Source organism: Pristis pectinata, chromosome 37 (genome assembly GCF_009764475.1).
Source record: "Pristis pectinata isolate sPriPec2 chromosome 37, sPriPec2.1.pri, whole genome shotgun sequence".
NCBI classification, from domain to species: Eukaryota; Metazoa; Chordata; class Chondrichthyes; order Rhinopristiformes; family Pristidae; genus Pristis; species Pristis pectinata.
The window spans coordinates 10,231,412-10,252,815 of record NC_067440.1 but is presented as its reverse complement, the minus strand read 5'-3'; the positions used below and the strand labels follow the sequence as shown (position 1 = coordinate 10,252,815).

Sequence of the window (21,404 nt, the reverse complement as noted above, 5' to 3'; positions counted from 1 at the left end):
GAATGGGATTCCTTCATGAGCTGGCATGAACCCAATGGGCCAAATGGCCTCTTCTAATGTTATAAGGAGATATGGAAATACAGGTAAAGGGAGAGAGACTTTGGTATAAATTTTCAAGCAATTCTTAATTACAGAACAAATACTTAGTGTTGTTGCATCTTTAATGAGATACAAGCTTTGAAGTGGGTTCAGCCCTGTTGGGACAAAGGCTTCAGGTTAGAGTTTACTGGCTGCCTGAACTATACTACGGAGTTACTGGAGATGCAGACGACCAAAAGCTTGGTCAATGTTGTAGCTTCCAAGGAGCCTTCTGATGGGGAGTGAAAGGTTCCTGTCAGATATTTTGGTGTGTTGGTTGAGGGTGAAGCAGTGCCCGGGGTGTGCTCTTTGTCAGGGTTCTGTGGGACCTTCTCCACCCCTCTGAGAGACAAGTGGGCTATGAGTTGACTTGTGCAACAGCCTAGGTTATTGTGCTCCAGTAACTCGAATGGGACTCGAGCTTGCACCTTTCTGACAGGCAAAACAGTAACTAACCAACAGCTGACCAGTGGACTGATAGAGGTTTATAACACGATAGATCACAATGCCTGACGGGGTGATGGAGGCAGAGATTGTCACAACATTTAAGAAGTATCTACACTTTCAAGTATTACAGGGCATAGCTTTAAGGTGAGAGGGGGAGAGTTTGAAGGAGATGTTCGGAGTAAGTTTTTTTTCACAAGGGAGTGGTGAGTGCCTAGGACAGGCTAGCAGGGTAGTGGTGGAAATATATACAACAGTGGTGTTTAAGAGGCTGTTAGATAGGCACATGAATATGCGGGGGATGGAGGGATGTGGATCATGTACAGGCAGGAGAGGTTTATTTCAATTTGACATCAAGTTTTGCACAGACATCGTGGGCCAAAGGGCCTTTTCCTGTGCTGTTCCATGTTCTTTGTTCTAGACGAGCAATTGAATCGTCGAGGCATGGGAAGTTGCAGACCAAGTCTTGCAGCTCAGAAACGGGGCCTTCTGCACACCATGTCCATGCCGACCTTCTTGCCCTTCTACATTTGCCCAAATTAGACTGTTTCATAGAACATAGAAAACCTACAGCACAATTCAGCTCCTTCGGCCCACAAGGTTGTGCTGAACCTGTCCCTGCCTTAGAAATTACTAGGCTTACCCATAGCCCTCTATTTTTCTCAGCTCCATGTACCTATCCAAAAGTCTCTTTAAAAGACCCTATCGTATCCGCCTCCACCACCGTTGCCGGCAGCCCATTCCACACACTCACCACTCTCTGAGTAAAAAACTTACCCCGATATCTCCTCTGTACCTACTCCCGGCACCTTAAACCTGTGTCCTCTTGTGGCAACCATTTCAGCCCTGGGAAAAAGCCTCTAATGACTATCCACACGATCAATGCCTCTCATCATCTTATACACCTCTATCACTTCCTCCCATGCCTTGCCTATTTAAACGTCTGTCTAAGTTCTTCTTTGAACTTTGTGTCCGTAAATAGGATTAGTGCAGATGAGCACTTGATGGTCGGCATGTACGTGGTGGGCCGAAGGGCCTGTTTCCGTGCTGTACATCTCTGGTTCAGGGTGGAGCATTAACCTGTTACCTGCGCAGCACCTCTTCCCCGGGAATCCTCTCCAGATTGTTTAGGTTTGCGTCCATCTGGGCCACGCCCTCCTCTCGCAGCTGCCGTCGGGCAGGAGGTACAGAAGCCTGAAGTCCCCACTCCACCAGGTTCAGTTACAGCTACTTCCCTTCAACCATTCGGTTCTTGAACCAACCGGCACAACCCTAACCCAACCTAGGTAACGGAAAGCTACGGACCACCTTGTGCGCTGCTATGGATTTATCTCTGAATATGTTTCTTTTTTTCTCGCACTAATATCTTGTTTTGCACAGTTTTTCTTCAGTGTCTGTGTTGTTATCTGTACCTACGAGCCTGTGATACTGCTGCAGGATTTTCGCTGTACCTGTACCTCACCCTACTTGTGCACGTGGCAATAAACCTGATGGCTTGACCTGACCTCTTCCTCCTCTTCCTCTGCAGAAGCTCCACGAGCTGGTGCTGCCCCTGCTGGTCCGTCTGCAGCAGGGGGCGAGCTCGCCCAGCCCCTACCTGCGGGCGGACTGTCGCAAGGAGCTCTACCGTCTGCTGCTTTTCCTGCTGTTGGTGCCTAACCCGAGGTGGCCCCCCCCGCTGCACTGCGCTGTCAAAACCTTCAGCCAGGGGCAGAACGATGGAAACACCGAGGTAAGGACAGGGCCGTCTGACGAAAGGGGTCAACATTTCCTTGCCTGTGCTAACATCTCTCATTCGTGGCTGCTTCTCTCCATGTAGCGGATCCGCCTTAATCAGTGCAGCAGGTGGAGCCGCTGCCTCACAGCTTCAGAAACCCGGGTTCGATCCCGACCTCCGGTGCTGTGTGTGTGTGTGGAGTTTGCATGTTCTCCCTGTGATCCTGTGGGTTTCCCCCCGGGTGCTCCGGTTTCCCAGCAACATGCGGGGTCGGTGGGTTAATTGGCCGCTGTAAATTGCCCCACCAACTTGTGGGTGAGGGGTAGAATCTTGGGGGAAGTGAAAAAGAGGGATTAATGTAGGATTGGTGTAGAGGGGTGTTTGATGGTCAGCGAGCACTCAATGGGCTGAATGGCCTGTTTCCATGCTGTATAATTCTAACAAACGAAAATGTTCAGAACAGCAAAATCAAACTGAACTTCACATTCAGCTGTAAGTGGTGTTAAGTGAGATGACGGGGGCTCTGAAGAGTGTCTTGGCAGTAGCAAGGCTTCAGTGGACCTGCTGGGTTTCCCTCTGGGTGTTCCAATTTCCGTAGAACCATAGAACACTACAGTACAGAAAACAGGCCATTCGGCCCTTCTAGTCTGGCCGAAACTTTATTCCACTAGTCCCATTGACCTGCACCCAGTCCATAACCTTCCAGACCTCTCCCATCCATGTATCTATCCAATTTGTTCTTAAGATTTAAGAGTGAGCCCGTATTTACCACGTCAGATGGCAGCTTGTTCCACACTCTCACCACTCTCTGTGAAGAAGTTCCCCCTAAACCTTTCCCCTTTCACCCTAAAGCCATGTCCTCTCGTACTTATTTCTCCTAATCTAGGTGGAAAGAGCCTACTTGCATTTACTCTGTCTATACCCCTCAATTTTGTAAACCTCTACCGAATCTCCCCTCATTCTTCTACGCTCCAAGGAATAAAGTCCTAACCTGTTCAATCTTTCCCTGTAACTCAACTCCTGAAGACCCGGCAACATTCTAGTAAATCTTCTCTGCACTCTTTCAATCTTACTGATATCCTTCCTATAGTTAGGTGACCAGAACTGCACACAATCCTCCAAATTTCCTCCCATATCCTCAGTGTGAAGCAAAAGAACAAGCTGCTGGAGCAACTCAGCAGCTCGGGCAGCATCTGTGGAGGCAGAGGGTGAGATGATATTTCGGACTGGGACTCTGCATCAGGACTGAGAGTGTAGAGGGGAGATAACCAGTGTAGAGAGGTGAGGCAGGAGCTGGCAGGTGATGGATCGAGATGAGGAGGGGTTGATCTGCAGATGGAGCCAGCCTCTCTCCCCACCTCACCTTTTTATACTGGCTATCTTCCACCACCCCCCCCCCCCCCACACTCTCAGTCGTGACGCAGGGTCTCGGCCCAAAATGTCGACCGTCACTCTCCCTCCGCGGATGCTGCCTGACCCGCTGAGTTCCGCCAGGAGTTTGTTGCTCCGGATCCTGGCACCTGCGGTCTCCTGTGACAGACGTGCAATGGTTGTGAACCCATTTACACTGACGCCATTTTATTCCTCCCATCTGCATTCCCATCGACTCGCCCCCGGATTCTTCCACACGCATGTGTGCCCACAGGTGCGCACACAGGTACACAGGCACCGACACACATAGGAACACCACACATACAGGCGTACACACACACAGACATGTACACACACACACAGGCTTACACACATGCACACAGGTGTGCACGCAGGCGCGCACACACAGGTGTGCACACACACACACAATTTCCACGGCCAGTGAACCCACCAGCACTTGTCCACGAACCGCCAGCCCCGTGTGATTAAGCCGCTGTTGTTTGTGTTCGCAGGTGGCAGCTTTCTGTGCCGAGGCCCTGGTGGTCTGCAACTGCGTGATCCACCCGCGGGTGCCTTCGCTGAGCAGCGCCGGGCTGGGGGCCGGAGCAGCCCCCAAGCCGCCGGCGGTGGACCTGCAGACCCCCTGCAAGCAGCCTCCGCCGCCCCCCTTCCCGCCGAGCGGACTGGCCCTCCGTCCGCAGCCTGACCACCCGTCCCTGCAGGCGCGCTTCTCCGGGATGTCTGCCCCGCCGCCACCGGCGAGCTTCCCCGCCCCGCTGGCCCCGCCCGCGGCCCCCTCGGCTGAGGTCAGAGCCCCTCCCGGGGAGGGGGAGCCCGACCCCAGGTCCCTGCTGGAAGCTCCGCGGGACGAGGACGCCCTGTTCGGCAACGGAGGCCACCGTCCCGTTTTCGTGCGCTATGACAAGGAGGAGGAATCCGACGTCGAGATCTCTCTGGAGAGCGACTCGGACGACAGTGTGGTGATCGTCCCTGAGGGTCTCCTACCCGAACGGGGCTCCCCCGAGCCCAAGAAGGAGGAGTCAGCGGCTGCGGAGGAGATAGAGAAGATCGTGGTCGCCTCGCCGCCTCCCAGCCAGTCCCAGCTGCCCCCACCGCCAGCCCCTGCTCAGCCCCTGGCCCCCCCGGCGCCGCCTCCCGCCGCCGAAGAGCAGAAGGCGGAGCCCCGGGAGGTGGACGAGGACCTGACCGTCATCAACATCAACAGCAGCGAGGACGAGGAAGGCGAGTACCCCGAGGACGAGGAGGACTACTACGAGGAGGAGGAGGAAGAGGAGGAGGACTTCGAGGACGAGGAGGACTTCGAGGAGGGGGAGCTGGAGGAGGAGGAGGAAGAGGAGGAGGAGGAGGACGAGGAAGAGGAAGAGGACGAGATGGATTACAAGGAGATCGAGGAGCTGGAGGAGGAGGAGGAGATGTTCGACCAGGCCCAGGGTCCCGTGTCAGAGGATGAGGAGCCTCTGACGGCAATTAGCGTGCAGGCGGGGGAGGTCAGCCAGCCGGCTCCCGAGGACGGCTCCCCCCACTACGCTGGGCATCAGGAGGCCGCCTCCCAGAGGGATGGAGTGCAGGACATCCCGGCGACGGAGGAGGAGCCGCCTCCGCCCCTGGAGGTGGGGAAGGAGGAGCGGATCGCCCCTACGGAGGGGGAGGAGGCAGCGGCAACGGAGTCTCTCCCGGAGCAGTGCTCCTGCCCCCCGGAAGTGGAGGCCGGACCCCCGGAGGAGGAGGGGGCGGCAGAGGCGGAGTCGAGGGAACAGCTCCAGGCAGAGGAGGGTGGACAGGCGATGGAGACGGCAGCGGCCGCCGCCGGCGGGGAGGACGGAGCGCCGGAAGGGGTCAGCGTGTCGGATAAAGGGACCACCGAGGAGCCCGAGAGGAAATCGGAGGAGGGGTCCCCGGCAAAAGTACCTGAAGTCCGCGCAGCAGCCGCGGAGGGGAGCACCAGCGAGCCGCCAGAGGAGATGGAGACGTCTGGGGAGCCTGCTGAAGCCAAGGTAAGACTTGATCCTTGATACAGCCGCTGTCCAGCTCAGCTTGGAACATATTTTAGGAGCCGAGAGGTAATGTGGCAGCTATGTAGGACCCTGGTCAGACCCCACTTGGAGTACTGTGCTCAGTTCCGGTCACCTCACTACAGGAAGGATGTGGAAGTCATAGAGAGGGTGCAGAGGAGATTTACAAGGATGTTGCCTGGATTGGGGAGCATGCCTTATGAAAACAGGTTGAGTGAACTCGGCCTTTTCTCCTTGGAGTGACGGAGGACGAGGGGTGACCTGATAGAGGTGTATAAGATGATGAGAGGCATGGATCGTGTGGATAGTCGGAGGCTTTTTCCCGGGGCTGAAATGGTTGCCACAAGAGGACACAGGTTTAAGGTGCTGGGGAGTAGGTACAGAGGAGATGTCAGGGGTAAGTTTTTTTTACTCAAGAGAGTGGTGAGTGTGTGGAATGGGCTGCCGGCAACGGTGGTGGAGGCGGATACGATAGGGTCTTTTAAGAGACTTTCGGACAGGTACATGGAGCTGAGAAAAATAGAGGGCTATGGGTGAGCCTAGTAATTTCTAAGGTAGGGACATGTTCAGCACAGCTCTGTGGGCCGAAGGGCCTGTATTGTGCTGTAGGTTTTCTATGTTTCTATATCCAGTGACTCGGCCTCTACAGTTCCCCAGGATAAGGAATTCCAAAGCCCATTGAAGAGAAGAAATCCCTCCACATCTGTGGCCTAAGTGGCCAACTCCTTGCTCAACAAACAACCTGACGGAGGAGCTCAGCGGAGGAAAGGAATCGTCGACGTTTCAGGTCGAAACCCTTCAACAGGAGAGCAGTGGAAACCACAGATGGGAAGCAGTGAGAGGATCTCACCGAACTCCCCTCCCGAGTCCTGATGCAGGGTTTCAACCTGAAACGTCGACAATTCCTCTCCCCCTCCACAGACATTGCGGGGGGCTGGCGTGTACCAGAGACAAAGATAGCCAAAGGGTCTGTTTCTCTGCTGTGGTCAATGAGGAAGGAAGGACTGAGCTCCCCTACCCTCCTCATACAGTACAGATTGGGTCTGATCTAACCTGATCCGATTGCAGTCAATTCAAACCTGGCCTGAGCTGATTAACTTTCATACTTGATGCAAAGCTGACCCGTGACTCAGGTCCTGTTGGATGTAGCTCAGGTAGACAGGCTTTCCCCCCACAGACGCTGCTCGACCCACTGAGTCCGTCAGATTGGGTGTAGCTCCAGATTCCAGCATCTGCAGTCTCTTGTGTCTCCTTCTTGTGAAACCTTGCCCCTTATTCTAGATCCATCAGTCTATCACCTCAACACCTTCCGCTGCTGCTAGTGTGACAATGTCATACAGCCCAACTGGTCCATGCCAACCAAGATGCCCATCCAAGCTAGTCCCATTTGACTGCGTTTGGCCCATCTCCCTCTAAACTTTTCTTATCCATATACCTGTCCAAATGCTTCTTAAATGTTGTTATACACCCACCACCCCCTGCCTGAAGAAGTTGCTCCTCAGGTCTCTTTTTAAATCTTTCCCCTCTCACCTTTAAACCAATGCCCTCTAGTTTTTGGTTTCCTTTTCCTGGGAAAAAGACTGTGCATTCAACCTATCCATGCTCCCCCCCCCCCCCCCCCCATGATTTTGTACACCTCTATGAGGTCATCCCTCTGTCTCTTACACTCCAAGGAATATAGTCCTAGCCTGGCAACCTCTCCCTATAACTCAGGCCCTTGAGTCCTGGCAACAGTCTCGTAAATTTTCTTTGCCCCCTTTCCAGATTAATGACGTCTTTCCTATAACAGGGTGATCAAAACTGTACAAGATATTCCAAGTGCGATCTCATCGACTCCTATCTACATCCAAAGCTATGCCCTTTGTCTTTAGACACCTTCAATGCTTCAGCTCTTGGAAATCAGGAAGAAACTGCGGATGCTAGAAGTCTGAAATAAAAGCAGAAAAGTACTGGAAACACTCAGCAGGTAGGCAGCATACGCGGAGAGAGAAACACAGTTATGTTTCAGATCTGACAGTCTCGGACCTGAAATGTTAACATTTTTCTTTCCACAGATGCTGCTTGACCTGCTGAGTGTTTCCAGCATTTTCTGTTTTATTTATCTCAGTAGGAGAAGGTGCCCCAGGAGGATGTGATCGTGTGTGAGCTGTGGAGGATTATTTCCTGTCTTTGGTGGTCTTCAGTCAGGGTATTGAGTGTAGAAGTCAGGATGTTCTGTTACAGTTGTAGAAGATGTTGGTGAGGCCTCATTTGGAATATTGTGTTCAGTTTTGGTCACCCTGCTATAGGAAAGATGCCATTAAGCTGGAAAGAGTGCAGAGGTTTATGAGGATGTTGTCAGGACTCGAGGGACTGAGTTATCTACCTTGCCCCTTCCACCAGGACTCGCCTATCACCTGGACTTGCCTCTCCCCTGCCTGCGTGTGCTCTTCCCCCTCCCCCTCCTCCTTATTCTGGCATCCGCCCTCTTCCTTTCCAGCCCTGATTTGAAGGGTCTCGGCCCGAAATATTGGCTGTTTATTTCCCTCCATAGTTGCTGCCTGACCTGCTGAGTTCCTCCAGCACTTTTTGTGTATTGCTCCAGATTCCAGCATCTGCAGAATTTTTTGGGTCTGAGTTATGGAGAGAGGTTGGGCAGGTTGGGGCTTTTCTCATTGGAGCGTAGGAGATTGAGGGGTGATCTTATAGAAGATCAAATCATGAGGGGCATCGATAGGGTGAATGCACGCAGTCTTTTCCCCAGGGTTGGGGAATCAAGAACTAGAGAGCACAGGTTTAAGGTGAGGGGGGAGAGATTTAATAGGAACCTGAGGGGCAACTTCTTCACCCAGAGGGTGGTCCGTATGTGGAGCGAGCTGCCAGGGGAAGTGGTTGAGGCAGGTATATTAACAACATTTAAAAGGTACTTGCACGGGTACATGGATAGGAAAGGTTCAGAGGGATATGGGCCAAATGCAGGCAAATGGGACGAGCTTAGATGGGAAACTTGGTCGGCATGGATCAGTTGGGCCGAAGGGTCTGTTTCCAAGCTGTGTGACTCTTAAGTCCCTGGTAATTTTTGTGTACCTCTGTCAGATCACCCTGCTGCTCCAAAGAAAAGTAGACAGGCTGTCCCCGTAACTGAAATCTCCGTCCCAGGCAACATCCTGGTGATGCACAAAAAGTGCTGGAGGAACTCAGCAGGTCGGGCAGCATCCGTGGAGGGAAATAAACAGTCGACGTTTCAGGCCGAGACCCTTCACCAGTACTGGAAAGGAAGAGGGCAGAAGCCAGAATAAGAAGGTGGGGGGAGGGGGAGGAGCACACGCAGGTAGGTGACAGGTGAGTCCAGGTGAGGGGGGAAGGTAGGAGGGTGGGGGAGGGGGGGAAGATGTAATAAACTGAGAGGTGATAGATAGAAGAGGCAAAGGGCTGAAGGAGGAGGAATCCAGTGATCCTGGTGATGCTCCTCTGCACCCTCTCCAGTACAGTCACATCCTTCCGATAGAACTGCACAGTGGTCCAGCTGCAGCCTAACCAACGTTTAATAAAGTTGTACCATAACCTTCCTGCTCTTATATTCCACGCCCTGGCTAATAAAAGCACGGGCAAAAAATAAACTGCCAGAGAAACTTAGCGGGTCGAGCACCATCTGTGGAGGCGAAGAGATGGTCAGTGTTTCAACCCTGCATCCGGACTGACAGTGTAGAGGAAGACAGCCAGTAGATAGAAGTGAGATGGAGGAGTGAGACAACTCCCTTTACGCCATAAACAATCTGTTGGAGGAACTCGGGGTCGAGCAGCATCTGTGGGGGGAGAGGAACTGTCGACGTTTCGGGTCGAAATCCTGCCTCAGGACTCGAGGGTGTAGAGGGAAGGTGGCCGGTATAAACATCGACAATTCCTTTCCTGCCACAGATGCTGCTCAGTCCACTGAGTTCCTCCAGCAGATTGCTTGTTGTTCCGGATTCCAGCGTCTCGTGTCTCCTAACAAAGGCACGAATTAGCCCAGCTTTCCTTTAACTCCCAGGCACGTTCGGGCTGCGGCTGTACGTACAAAGAACGCTCTGCAAGTTGCCAGAGCCGTTCTGGTCAGGTTCGTGCTTTAACAGCTGCTGTCCCAAACTGTTGTCTCTGCGCAGCTTTGCCGCGAGACTCTCACGCACTGCGTCGCTCACCCTGTGTGCTTCCCTTGCTGCTCCTCTCTGGTCAGGCGCCCGAGGACGACACGGCGGTCATGTTAACAGACTTCATAGACTGTCCACCCGACGAAGACGACGTGGCTGAAGTGCCAGGTTCGAGCGGCTGATGGCGTCCTGGTGTGGAGAGGGCCAGAGGGAACCACAGCAGCTGCACTGGAGCCAAGGTTGGTCGTGTCTACACGGGAACAATGTCTCGTAGGCTGTGATGCTCCAGTTTTACTCTGGACTACTGCCACCTGGCCTGGCTCTGCAGACAAGGAGCTAAAGCTTGGGTAATTCCAAAACGCATCCATGCGCGAGTGTGTTTTCTATGAATTTTTTTTATAAATCCGTGACATAATTGTTAATGCACCTGGACTTGAGTCTTGTGCATACGTTTAATAAACAACTATGTGGACAGGCTCCAATTCGTTCTCACTTTCTCCCCAGCCTGGGCTTCACCGTGGAACAGTTATTAAACCAAGGCTCTTTATTTTGAGAAGGCACTAGCAGCTGACGGGCGTGAAAATCTTTTGAAGCAAAGTCCACCTTGGTCTGACGCGCTTCATTGCAGATGCGACCTCTCGTTGAAACAACGCACACAAAAAGCACTGGAGGAACTCAGCAGGTCAGGCAGCGTCCACGGAGGGAAACAAACAGTCGACATTCTGGGCCGAGACCCTTCATCGGGGACATCAGTCCTGATGAAGGGTCTCGACCCGAAATGTCGACTGTTTGTTTCCCTCCATGGATGCTGCCCGACCTGCTGAGTTCCTCCAGCACTTTTTGTGTATTGCTCTAAATTCCAGCATCTGTAGAATCTCTTGTGTGGACCTCTTGTTGAAGTTGGATTTGCATTTCGATTCAAAGTAAAATAAAGAGTGGGGCGGGTAATACCCCTAACATTGTCCTCATCCCGATGGCCACTACTGCAGGTGGCTGCATCAAGCTGTGTGCAGAACTGAAACACACAAACACCCAGTGTCATGACATGCTGGGAGTGGAATTGCAATTGGTTTCTAGTTGTCACATATACCAAGATACAGCAAAAAGCTTTGTTTTGCATGCTATCCAGATAGATCATTCCAAAACACAAGTGCGTCGAGGTAGTACAGGCGAAAAGCAATAACAGAATGCAGAATGAAGTGTTACAGAGAAAGTGCAGTGCAGGCAGACAAGGTGCAAGGGCTGTGACGAGGTAGATTGAGAGAAAAAGAGTTTTATCTTTATCGTACAAGAGGTCCGTTCAAGAGTCTTATACCAGCGGGATAGAAACTGTCCTTGAGTCTGGTGGTACGTGCCCTCAGGCTTTTTTATCTTCTGCCCAACAGGAGAAGGGAGAAAAGAGAATGGGTGGGTGTCCTTGAGGCTGGTGGTGGATTGGCCTGGCCTCATTGATGTGCAGTGTTCTGTTGACTTGGATCTTGCTGTGCTCTCTATCCTTCATAGCAGAGTTTCTGCAGAGGACACCTTTGACCACAAGACCATTGGGTAGCGGTCAGCGCAGAACATCCTGCATGACAAACCAAGCAGCGTGCTGTGTCTCACGCACTCGCTCGCCCAAGAGGGAGGAGGGACCCCCCCCACAATTTGGAAAGATAGCAGAGGATGGTTCCCTGTGATGATGTCACTCACTGGCTTTGCCCCCCCCCCCCCCCCCCCCCCGGTGAATCCCAGCAGCTGCACCACCTCTTGCCGGCAGGTGGCGCTGCTGCTCTACCCAGTAACAAAGAGGCAGCAAAGCTGGTTAAAGAGAGAATTTGGAAAGTTTAGTTTTTGTTTAATACGTTGTTCTCAATTATTCTCCGTCCTAATGAACTTGGCTAACTATAGATAGCCAGGGCAGGGGTGTCCAAAACTCGGTTTAAGTTGAGAGGGGAGAAATTTAAAGATCTGAGGGGCAAAGGGTGATGAATATCTGGAACGAGCTACCAGAGGAGGTGCTGGAGGCAGATACAATTACTGCGTTTGGAGAGAGAGGGTGTAGAGGGCTACGAGTCTAATGCAGGGAAATGGGATTGGTGTAGCGGGGCATCGTGGTCAGCATGGATGAGGTGGGACAAAGAGCTAGTTTCTGTGCTGTACGATTCCTTGATAACTAGTACTAAATATAAATAGTCATTAAAATTTGAAGTTCAGTAGATTCCAGGATGAGTCCTATGATGTAAGTCGCTATTTGATGTGGTAAATGCGGGCTCGCTCTTAACTTTTAAGAATAAATTGGATAGATACATGGACGAGAGAGGTCTGGAGGGGTGTGGGCTGGGGGCAGGTAAATGGGACTGGCAGAATAATGTTTTGGCACAGACTAGAAGGGCCAAATGGCCTGTTTTCTGTGCTGTAGTTTACTATGGTTCGATGGTTCTATTTAGGAAAGGAGGGAGATAAAATGGTGAACTACAGACCAATGAGCCTGACATCAGCAGTTGGGGGAAGAAATGCATTTTATTTTAAGGAAAGTGGTAATGGGGCACTTGTAGAGTCAACGTGGGTCAGTGAAAAAGGAATCAGGTTCGACAAATCCATTAGATCTTTTGAGGTTGCAGTTAGTACAAAATAAATGAGGGAGCCAGTGGATGTGATGTACAGGTGGTCCCTGGGTTTCATTCCTGAGAACTGTCCATTAGCCGATTTCTGTAGAGCAATACAATATGGGTGGCTACAGAAAATGGACATTGAGTCAAATGTCCTTTTTGTATAGCTACCCATATTGTTTTGCTCTACAGACACTTGTATAATTCTTTCATTCCTATAATAGGTTTATTATTGTCACGTGTACCAAGATACAGTGAACAGCTTCATATTGCATGCCATCCAGACATGAGTACATAGTGGTAGTACTGAAAGGAAAAAACAATGCAGAATATAGTGTTCCAGAGAGAGTGCAGTGCAGGTAGGCAAAGTGCAAGGGCCATGGTGAGGTAGATTGTGAGATCCCTAACATTACCCATGGTATGGTCCATTATAAACTGTTCCTTATGTAATTAGGTAGTTGTAATAATTATTAACTTTCTCTTCACATTGTGCATTGCTATAATCACCATCAGACCAAGAACTTGTGCATCAGTATTTTCCAAATATTGAACTATTCAAAGATAGCATGTCGGATTTTCCTAAGTCAGGTCACTCATAACCAGGGCAGCCCCTGTATCTGGACTTGTAGAAGTCCTTCGTTAAGGTGCTACAAGGGTTTTTTTTTAAAGAACTGGAACAGATAGCCTTGGGAGGAATACACAGATGTGGTTTGAGGGTTGGTTAATGGACCAAATTGGAATAAATGTGCCATTTCTGTGTTGGGAGGCTCTGACTAGTTGGGTGCCACAGGAATTGGTTCTGTGGTTCTGGATGTTTACAGTTATGTCAATGGTTTGGATGAGAGACCAAGTCTAATACAGCAGAGCTTGCTGCTAATCCAAGGCTGGCTGGCAGTGCGGATAGTTGACAAGGGTGCAGAGGATGGAGCTGGGGGAACTGAAAGATCAAGGACGTGGCTGATGGAATACACGGTGGGGAAGTGCGAGCTCACCCACGTCCATAGGAAAAGAAAAGCAGTCTGTTTTTAGATGGTGTTGGTGTTTAGAGGTACTTGGGTGATCTTGTACACAGATCACTGAAAGTTAATGTATAGGTGCAGTTAGAATTTAGGAAGGTAAATTGGTTTATTATTGTCACATGTACCGAGGTACAGTGGAAAACTTTGCACGCCATCCAGATAGATCATTTAATCATATCAGTGCATCGAGGTAGTACAAGGGAAAAGCAATAACAGAATGCAGAATATAGTGTTACAGTTACAGAGAAAGTGCAGTGCAGGCAGACAATAAGGTGCAAGGTCATAACGAGGTAGATTGTGAGGTCAAGAGTCTTTTACAAGGGGACTGTTCAATGGTCTTATAACAGCGGGATAGAAGCTGTCCTTGAGCCGGGTGGGACGTGCTTTCAGGCTTTTGTATCTTCTGCCCGATGGGAGGGGGGAGAAGAGAGAATGTTGGGGGTGGGTGGGGTCTTTGATTATATTGGCTGCTTCACCAAGGCAGCGGGAAGTATAGACAGAGTCCGTGGAGAACGTTAGCCTTCCCTCCTGTACCCAAAACCTCTTGCAATAAAAATGCCTTACTGAAATTACACACCTCAAATACTGTGTTCAGATAAGAGGACACTTCCCCCTCCCCTCCACCGTCACCCTGTTTCACCCCCCTCCACCCACTCCATGCCCATCACCCACACACCCCTCCCACTGGGTCCCTTGCCCCAAGTTCCCATCTGCCCCTCCCCACCTCGGTTCCAGGCTCCACCTTCCTCTCCTATCAGATCCCACCATCTGCAGCCCTCTGTCACCCCCACCTCTCACCTCCCGGCTTCTGTCACTGTTCCCGCCCTCCCCTCCTCCATCTGCCTATTACCCCCTCCTCACCTGGATCCACCTATCACCTGCTGGCTCTTGCTCCACCCCTTCCCCTCCACCTCTTTATACAGTCTGCCTCCCCTCCATCTTTCAGTCCAGATGAAGGGTCTTGACCCGAAATTTCGACTGTCCATTTCCTTCCACGGATGCTGCCTGACCCGCTGAGTTCCTTCAGCAACTCTTACGATTCATGTACAAATCTGATCTTCCTATTTGCCACAAAATTTGCGATGAGGGATTTTGCCCTTCAAGGAACGATTAAGGGGGCTAGGTTTACATTCTCTTTAGTTTAGAGAAATGAAAGATGACCTCAAACTTCTTACGGGGTTTGCGAGGTTAGGAGTGTCTCATACTGGGGCTACACTCAAAGGATGGGTCATTCAGGACAGAGATGAGAAGAAATTTCTTCACCCAGAGGTGGTGAACCTTTGTAATTCTCTTCCCAAAAGGGCTGTGGAGGCTCAATTCAAGACAAAGATTGATAGGTTTTCTTTTTGGATGCTAAGAATCAAGGAATAATCATAGGAAAGAGGCAAGAAGGAAACCAATGAAACCAGTCAGGATGTGGAGACTTTGGAGAGGCTTCAGAAGAGGTTCACCAGGCTGCTGCGTGGATTAGAACGTATTAGCCAAAAGGAGAGGTTGAATAAACTTGGATTTTTTTCTCTGGAGTGTCAGAGGCTGAGAGGAGACCTGATAAAATTAGAGGAGGTTAGAATCTTTTTCCCAGGGTAGAATTGTCACATACTGGAAGGCAGAGCTTTAGGGCGAGAGTGGGAAAAGTTTAAAGGGGATGTGCGAAGCACAATTTTTTTTTACACAGAGATTGGTAGGTGGCCAGAACATGGTGATGGAAGCTGATAGGAAATTGGCGCTCAAGAAGCTTTTAGTCGGGCACGTGAATATGCAGGCAATGTAGGGATATGGACCATGTGCAGGCAGAAGGGATTAGTTTAATTTGGCATGCTCAGTACAGATATGGTGGGTCGAAGGGCCTGTTCCTGCGCTGTGCTGTACGAATGTGGTAAAGGATGCACGAGAGAAATCCAGTTGGGGAGAGGCCAAGCTTCGAAAAGCGGATTAAACGAGGACTTGAAAGCAAAGTACTCGGGGTGCAGGAAATGCAAACTACAACAAAAACAGTTAGTGCTCGAGACTCAGCAGTTCAGGCTGCCTCTGCAGGGAGAGGGACAGAGTTAACTTTTCAGGCCTGCACACCTTTGTACCTGGGAAAGAAACACGTTGTGGCAAGGGAGAAGCAGAGGAGCTTCAGTGCTGGGGATCCTGGCCTGGTTGCATTGTGGTGGAATTACACCAGATCTGGTCACCTCGCTCTCTGGGAGCTCGCTGTGCACAATTACATCAGTGTCTCCCACAATGGTCACCATTTCAAAATCAACGTTTTAAGAGCCATCACTTGCGGGATGTTGAGGTTGGGGAGCAGAGAAGGGCTTTGGGGGAGAGGGGGTGGTGGAGTGGAGATGACAGGGGCCTCTTGGAGAGACTCGAGGGGTCCTACCATGGAAAGGGTGAGCCACGGAGAGAACCAGCATAGAGACCCTTCAGCCCACTGAGTCCATGCTGACCATCAATCCCCCATTTACACCCATCCCATTTTATTCTCCCCACATTCCCACCAACTCCTCCCCCCCCCCCAGATTCTAACCCCTCACCCACACACTCAGTGTCTCTTCTAATCTAATAAATTCGGGAAGGGGTGCAGTGGAGTTTGAGGTGGGGGGGAAATGAGCCAATAGAAGTCGTGGGCAGCAGCAATTCCACTCTGACATTCATACCAACTCGACTGGGGCTAAAATTAACCCCTCACCACTGCAACCAACAGGAGGTTTCTTAGGACCCAGGAAGTGAATCGCAGTGTGCAAATATGTGCATTTGCTTTCCAGCTAATCTTACATAAAGCAATATATTCCTGCAAATTATTTTCACACAAACCAAGCCGAGTCACATCCTGGTCTTAATCTCTTGCTGACTTTGTTGTCTTGCAATGTCCTGTGACTTTTTCCTGTAGAATTTGTGGAATTAATTCCACTGCCCCTGTATTTCTGGAATGCCACCAATTACTGGTCTGCACTCGTACCAGAAAAGAACAAAAGCAAATTTTTTCCCTTGATTCCGCCCCCCCCCCAATGCACAGCAAGTATTTCCGGAATAAATATCAGAAGAGTGAGGCTGTGCATGGTGCAGATGCTGGTTTTCCTCAGGGTCCTAGTGCCAGCAGTCTTTACAGGTACATTCTGGGTCCAGTGAGCTGAGGATGTTCAGGAAAGTGGTGAGAGTTGGGTGAATTGTGTGCAGGGGGAGCAGTGTGGCAGTAAAGCGGTGGAGTGTACTCTTTTGGGGTGTGACCACTCACTGCTTGATGCCAGGTTACGATGGATTGGACAAGACCCCCGTGACACATTAAACTGGAAAGTGAAGAAAGGATTTAACCAGGAAGGACTCCAGCACCCGAGTTATAGGGAGAGATTGGGCAGGCTAGGATTTTCTTCCTTTAACCCCAGCTGAGTGGTATGGATGTCAGAGTGACCACTGGTCAGTGGAATTGCTGCTGCCCACGACTTCTATTGGCTCGTTTCCCCCCCACCTCAAACTCCACTGCACCCCTTCCTGAATTTATTAGATTAGAAGAGACACTAAAGATGGTCTTTGGGCTGGCAAAGTAGGTAGAGCTGCTGCTGCCTCCCAGCTCCAGAGAGCCAGGTTCAATCCCGACCTCCAGTGCTGTGTGTGTGGAGTTTAAATGATCTCCTCTGGGTTTCCCCCGGGTGCTCCGGTTTCCTCCCACATCCCAACGACGTGCGGGGTCAGTGGGTTAATTGGCCGCAGTAAATTGCCCCCCCCCCCCCCAGTGTGTGGGTGAGGGGTAGAAGGAGACTCGGGTAATCTTATAGAGGTGTTTAAGATTATGAGGGGCACAGATGGGGTAAATGCACACAGTCTTTTTCCCAGTGTTCAGGAATGAAGAACTAGAGGGCATAGGTTTAAGGTGAGAGGGGAGAAATTTAATAGGAACCTGAGGGGCAACTTTTTCTGTGTGTGGAACGAGCTGCCAGAGGAAGTGGTTGAGGCAGGTACAATAACAACATTTAAAAGGGACATGGATAGGAAAGGTTTAGAAAGATAAGGGCCAAATGTGGGCAATTAGCACTAGTTTAGAAGGGAATTTTGGTCGGCATGGACCAGTTGGCCTGAAAGGCCTGTTTTCATGCTGTATGACTCTACCCTGTGGAAGATCCAAGAGTGAGGTGTCCATGAGGTGCCCAGATATAACACACCCAAATATTGTCAGTCTATAACTATTCTACGATTCTATGGTACTAATTAGTCCAAAATATAACCATTCTCTACCATAACCAGTCCCATATATAATAACACAATTAATCCCTAACATAACTGGTACCTACCATAATTGGTCCCTACAGTAACTAATCCCATATAAAACTGGTTCATAATTCCTAGCCTAACTGATACCTAGCATAACCAGTTCCAAAATCGTATCTAATTAAGTGAAGACAGTGGAAGGTGTGTTCTGTTATCAAAGAGCTCGCTCCCCCACCTTTCAATCCCTTACTTCACCCTCTCTCCATCTCCCTCATTCTTTTTCTTCCTCCCTTTCTTCCCCTCTCTTTCTGGGTCTTATGTTCCCACTCTCACTCTTTTCCCCCTTGGGCAGCTCCCATTGGGCAGGAGGTACAGAAGCCTGAAGTCCCACACACACCAGGTTCAAGAACAGCTACTTCCCTTCAACCTTTCGGTTCTTGAACCAACCGGCACAACCCTAATCACTGCCTCAGTGTAGCAATTTGCACTACAACGGACTTTGTCCAACCTTAGTGCCAAACTATTTTTGAATGTACAACTCACTCCAAACATTCGATGCTAATACAACCCCCAAATATAACTCGTCCCTAATGTAGCTGCCTCTGCTGCTAACCATGTCAGCAGAACCAGGCTAAATGACAGCTCGTTCTGCTGGTGATTACAAGCAGAACGTTTCAAGCTATCAGCCAGAACAGGACCACAGAGCGGAACCCAGAGACAATGTTGAAGATCAGTGTTGAAAGAAACACTGTTTAATTAAGGATTACCAATGACAAATCATTTTTGTTACTATCTATGGAGCTATGGTGCCCTTGAACAGCTTGACAGGATGGCCTCAGGAGCTCCGTGGTCTTGCTTGGTGTGTTCCCACAAGCAACGGCAGAGTACAAAGCACAAGTTCACTTTGTATCCCAGTGCCTGTGGCCTGGTCCTGTCTGGGCAGCTCCAGTTTTGGAAGAGCTGAAATTGATGCACAGAGGGATCCTGTGCAAACACATGCTTGCACATGGGCACACTCACACATGTGAAGATCTACATGCATGTACATTGCATTCTTACATCTGTATTCCCTGTCTAATTCCCTGACAAGGTGATATACACTACACTGATTTACACATGCAGTTATACACACACACTTTTACACATTTACAGACATTCTCATTTGCGCACACATCCACACAGATATAGTCAGTTTTACACACTGCACAGTTACACATGCAAATTTACACACTCACATACAATTGAACTTGAAGACACACAGGCACGAATAGCCTAACTCACTTGAGAATGTGCGCGCGCGCGCACACACACACATGCCCACGATCACACAAACATATCCTGACTGGTTGCATCACGGTCTGGTACGGCAATATGGATGCTCAGGAACATAAGAAGCTGCAGAGAGTAGTGGACTCAGCCCAATACATCACGGGCACATCCCTCCCCACCATCGGGAGTATCTACAGGAGGCGCTGAAGGCAACATCCATCATCGAAGATCCCCACCATCTGGGCCATGCCATCTTCTCACAGCTCCCATCGGGCAGGAGGTACAGAAGCCTGAAATCCCACACCACCAGGTTCAGGAACAGCTACTTCCCTTCAACCATTCAGTTCTTGAACCAACCGGCACAACACAAATCACTACCTCAGTATAGCAATTTGCACTACAACAGACTTTGTTTATTTTTGTTCTTTCCAGTAAAAACTGTATAATTTATGTTTAATTTGTGTCTTGTGAATGCTGCTTATCTGATGCTCTATGCCTGTGATGCTGCTGCAAGTAAGTTTTTCATTGCACCTGTGCACACATGGACGTGTAGATGACAATAAACTCGGCTTTGATGCAAAGCCTGGCAGTACACTGACACTGCTTACACACGAGTGAGCACGATGCAGTCTCTGTGGTGGGGCTGACTGCCAGGAACACTGCTGCAGACAGTACGGAATCATCTCTTTTCCCAGAACGTTCATTACTGCAAGTTGTCTGTGGGTCCAGTGACAATTGCCAGGACTTCTCCTTGGTGCCAAGGAGGTGCCGGGTCTGTGAATGGGGCCGGAGCACTCACAGCTTACTCACTGCCGCAGGGACTTGGCAGGGAACAGTGGCGTCAGTGAATGGAGGGCAGATCAGCCGAAAATGACACTGGGTCGGAGGCTTACAAAAGCTTGAATCCACTGACCTCCCCATCCACTGCCCCCCTCCCCAAACTGACGTCAGCCCTCACCACCCCCCCCCCCCCCCCCCCCCCCCCAACCAACCAACAGCCAGTGGCAAGTGAATACCTGGGCTTCAGAGGTGAAAGGTCAGTTCTCTGTCCCCATCCCTAAACACTGACTGGTCTTTCTGATGTGAATTCGGTGAACTGGCCTTTGTGCATCGGAATGTGGTCATTGACACAGCATGAAACAGGCCCTTCGGCCCAGCTCCTCCATGCTATCCCAAGTTGCCTTCCGGGGCCAGTCCCATTTGCCTGTGTTTGGCCCATATCCCTCTAAACCTTTCCTATCCATGTACCTGGCCAAATGTCTTTTAAACGTAATTGTACCCACCTCTAACCTCTACCACTTCCTCTGGCAGCTCGTTCCACACACCCACCACCCTGTGCATGAAAAAAGTTGCCCCTCAGGCCCCTTTTCCCTCTCACCTTAAAAAAAAGAGACACCCTTATTAGTCACATGTACATCGAAACACACAGTGAAATGCACCTTTTGCATAGAGTGTTCTGGGGGGCAGCCCGCAAGTGTCGCCACGCTTCCGGCGCCAACATAGCATGCCCACAACTTCCTAACCCACACGTCTTTGGAACATGGGAGGAAACCGGAGCACCCGGAGGAAACCCATGCAGACACAAGGGGAGAACGTACAAACTCCTTACAGGCAGCGGCTGGAATTGAACCCAGGCCGCTGGCGCTGTAATAGCGTTACACTAACCGCTACACCACCATGCCTGCCCTCTGCCCTCTAAACCTGTGCTCTCTAGTTTTAGTCTCCCCTACCTGGGAAAAACACTGTGACCACTCACCTTATCTATGCACCTCATGATTTTATAAGGTCACCCCTCAGCTTCCTACACCTCAGGGTAAAAAGTCGCAGCCTATCCAGCCTCAAGCCCCCTCCGCAGTCCAGGCAACATCCTTGTGAACCTTTTCTGCACTCTTTCCAGCTTAACGACATCCTTCCCATAACTAGGTGACTAGAGATGCAGATAATACTCCATGCATCTCACCGACACCCTATACAGCTGTAACATGAGATGTCAACTCTTGTACTCAATGCCCTGACCGATGAAGGCCAGTGTGCCAAGCACCTTCACCAACCGTGTCTCCACTATGTACCTGTGCCCCCTGGTCTTTCTGTTCCACAACATTCTCCAGGGCCCTTCTGATTACTGTGTAAGTCCCGCCCTGGTTTAACTTCCCAAAATGCGACATGTTGCACTCTTGCTTCACGTTTCTTGTATCCTCGGTTTTTGTCTCAGGTTTCCAGCATCTGCAGGTTTTTTTGTCTTCTGACTCCTGACCAGTTCTCATAGGGCTCAGTTCTCCTCCCTCCACAGATGCTGCTGGGCTGTCCTGGCATTCTGCTTGATCTTGGATTACCGACAATGTTTGTGTTCCATGTCTCAGGGTTCACCCCTCCTCTCTTTGTTTACTGAGGAGATGTGCTAACAAGCCTCTCTCAATCAACACCGCTCTGTACAATCATCTTCTGCAGGTCTCTGTCCTACCACCAACATTCCTTGTTCGCTCTACCCCTTCCCAGTTCTGTTTCCAAAAGATCACTTTACCTCTGCTTCCCTCTCCACAGATGCTGAGCATCTTGAGCATCCACTTTCTTTTTGAATTTCGAAA

The 21,404-nt window shown here is 50.4% G+C and overlaps 1 protein-coding gene across 2 annotated transcripts in view; it reads left to right on the top strand.

Moving 5' to 3' along the window:
- The window catches only part of LOC127586680 (proline-, glutamic acid- and leucine-rich protein 1-like), a 32,715-nt gene extending 22,484 nt beyond the window's left edge, over positions 1-10,231 (top strand). For both annotated transcript variants that reach the window (XM_052044803.1, XM_052044802.1), the window contains 3 exons: positions 2,051-2,254; positions 4,123-5,625; positions 9,836-10,231. In XM_052044803.1, the coding sequence (XP_051900763.1) occupies positions 2,051-2,254; positions 4,123-5,625; positions 9,836-9,931 (1,803 nt within the window). In that variant the 3' untranslated portion in view covers positions 9,932-10,231. The remainder of the gene's footprint in view (positions 1-2,050; positions 2,255-4,122; positions 5,626-9,835) is intronic.
- The last annotated feature ends 11,173 nt before the right edge of the window (positions 10,232-21,404 follow it).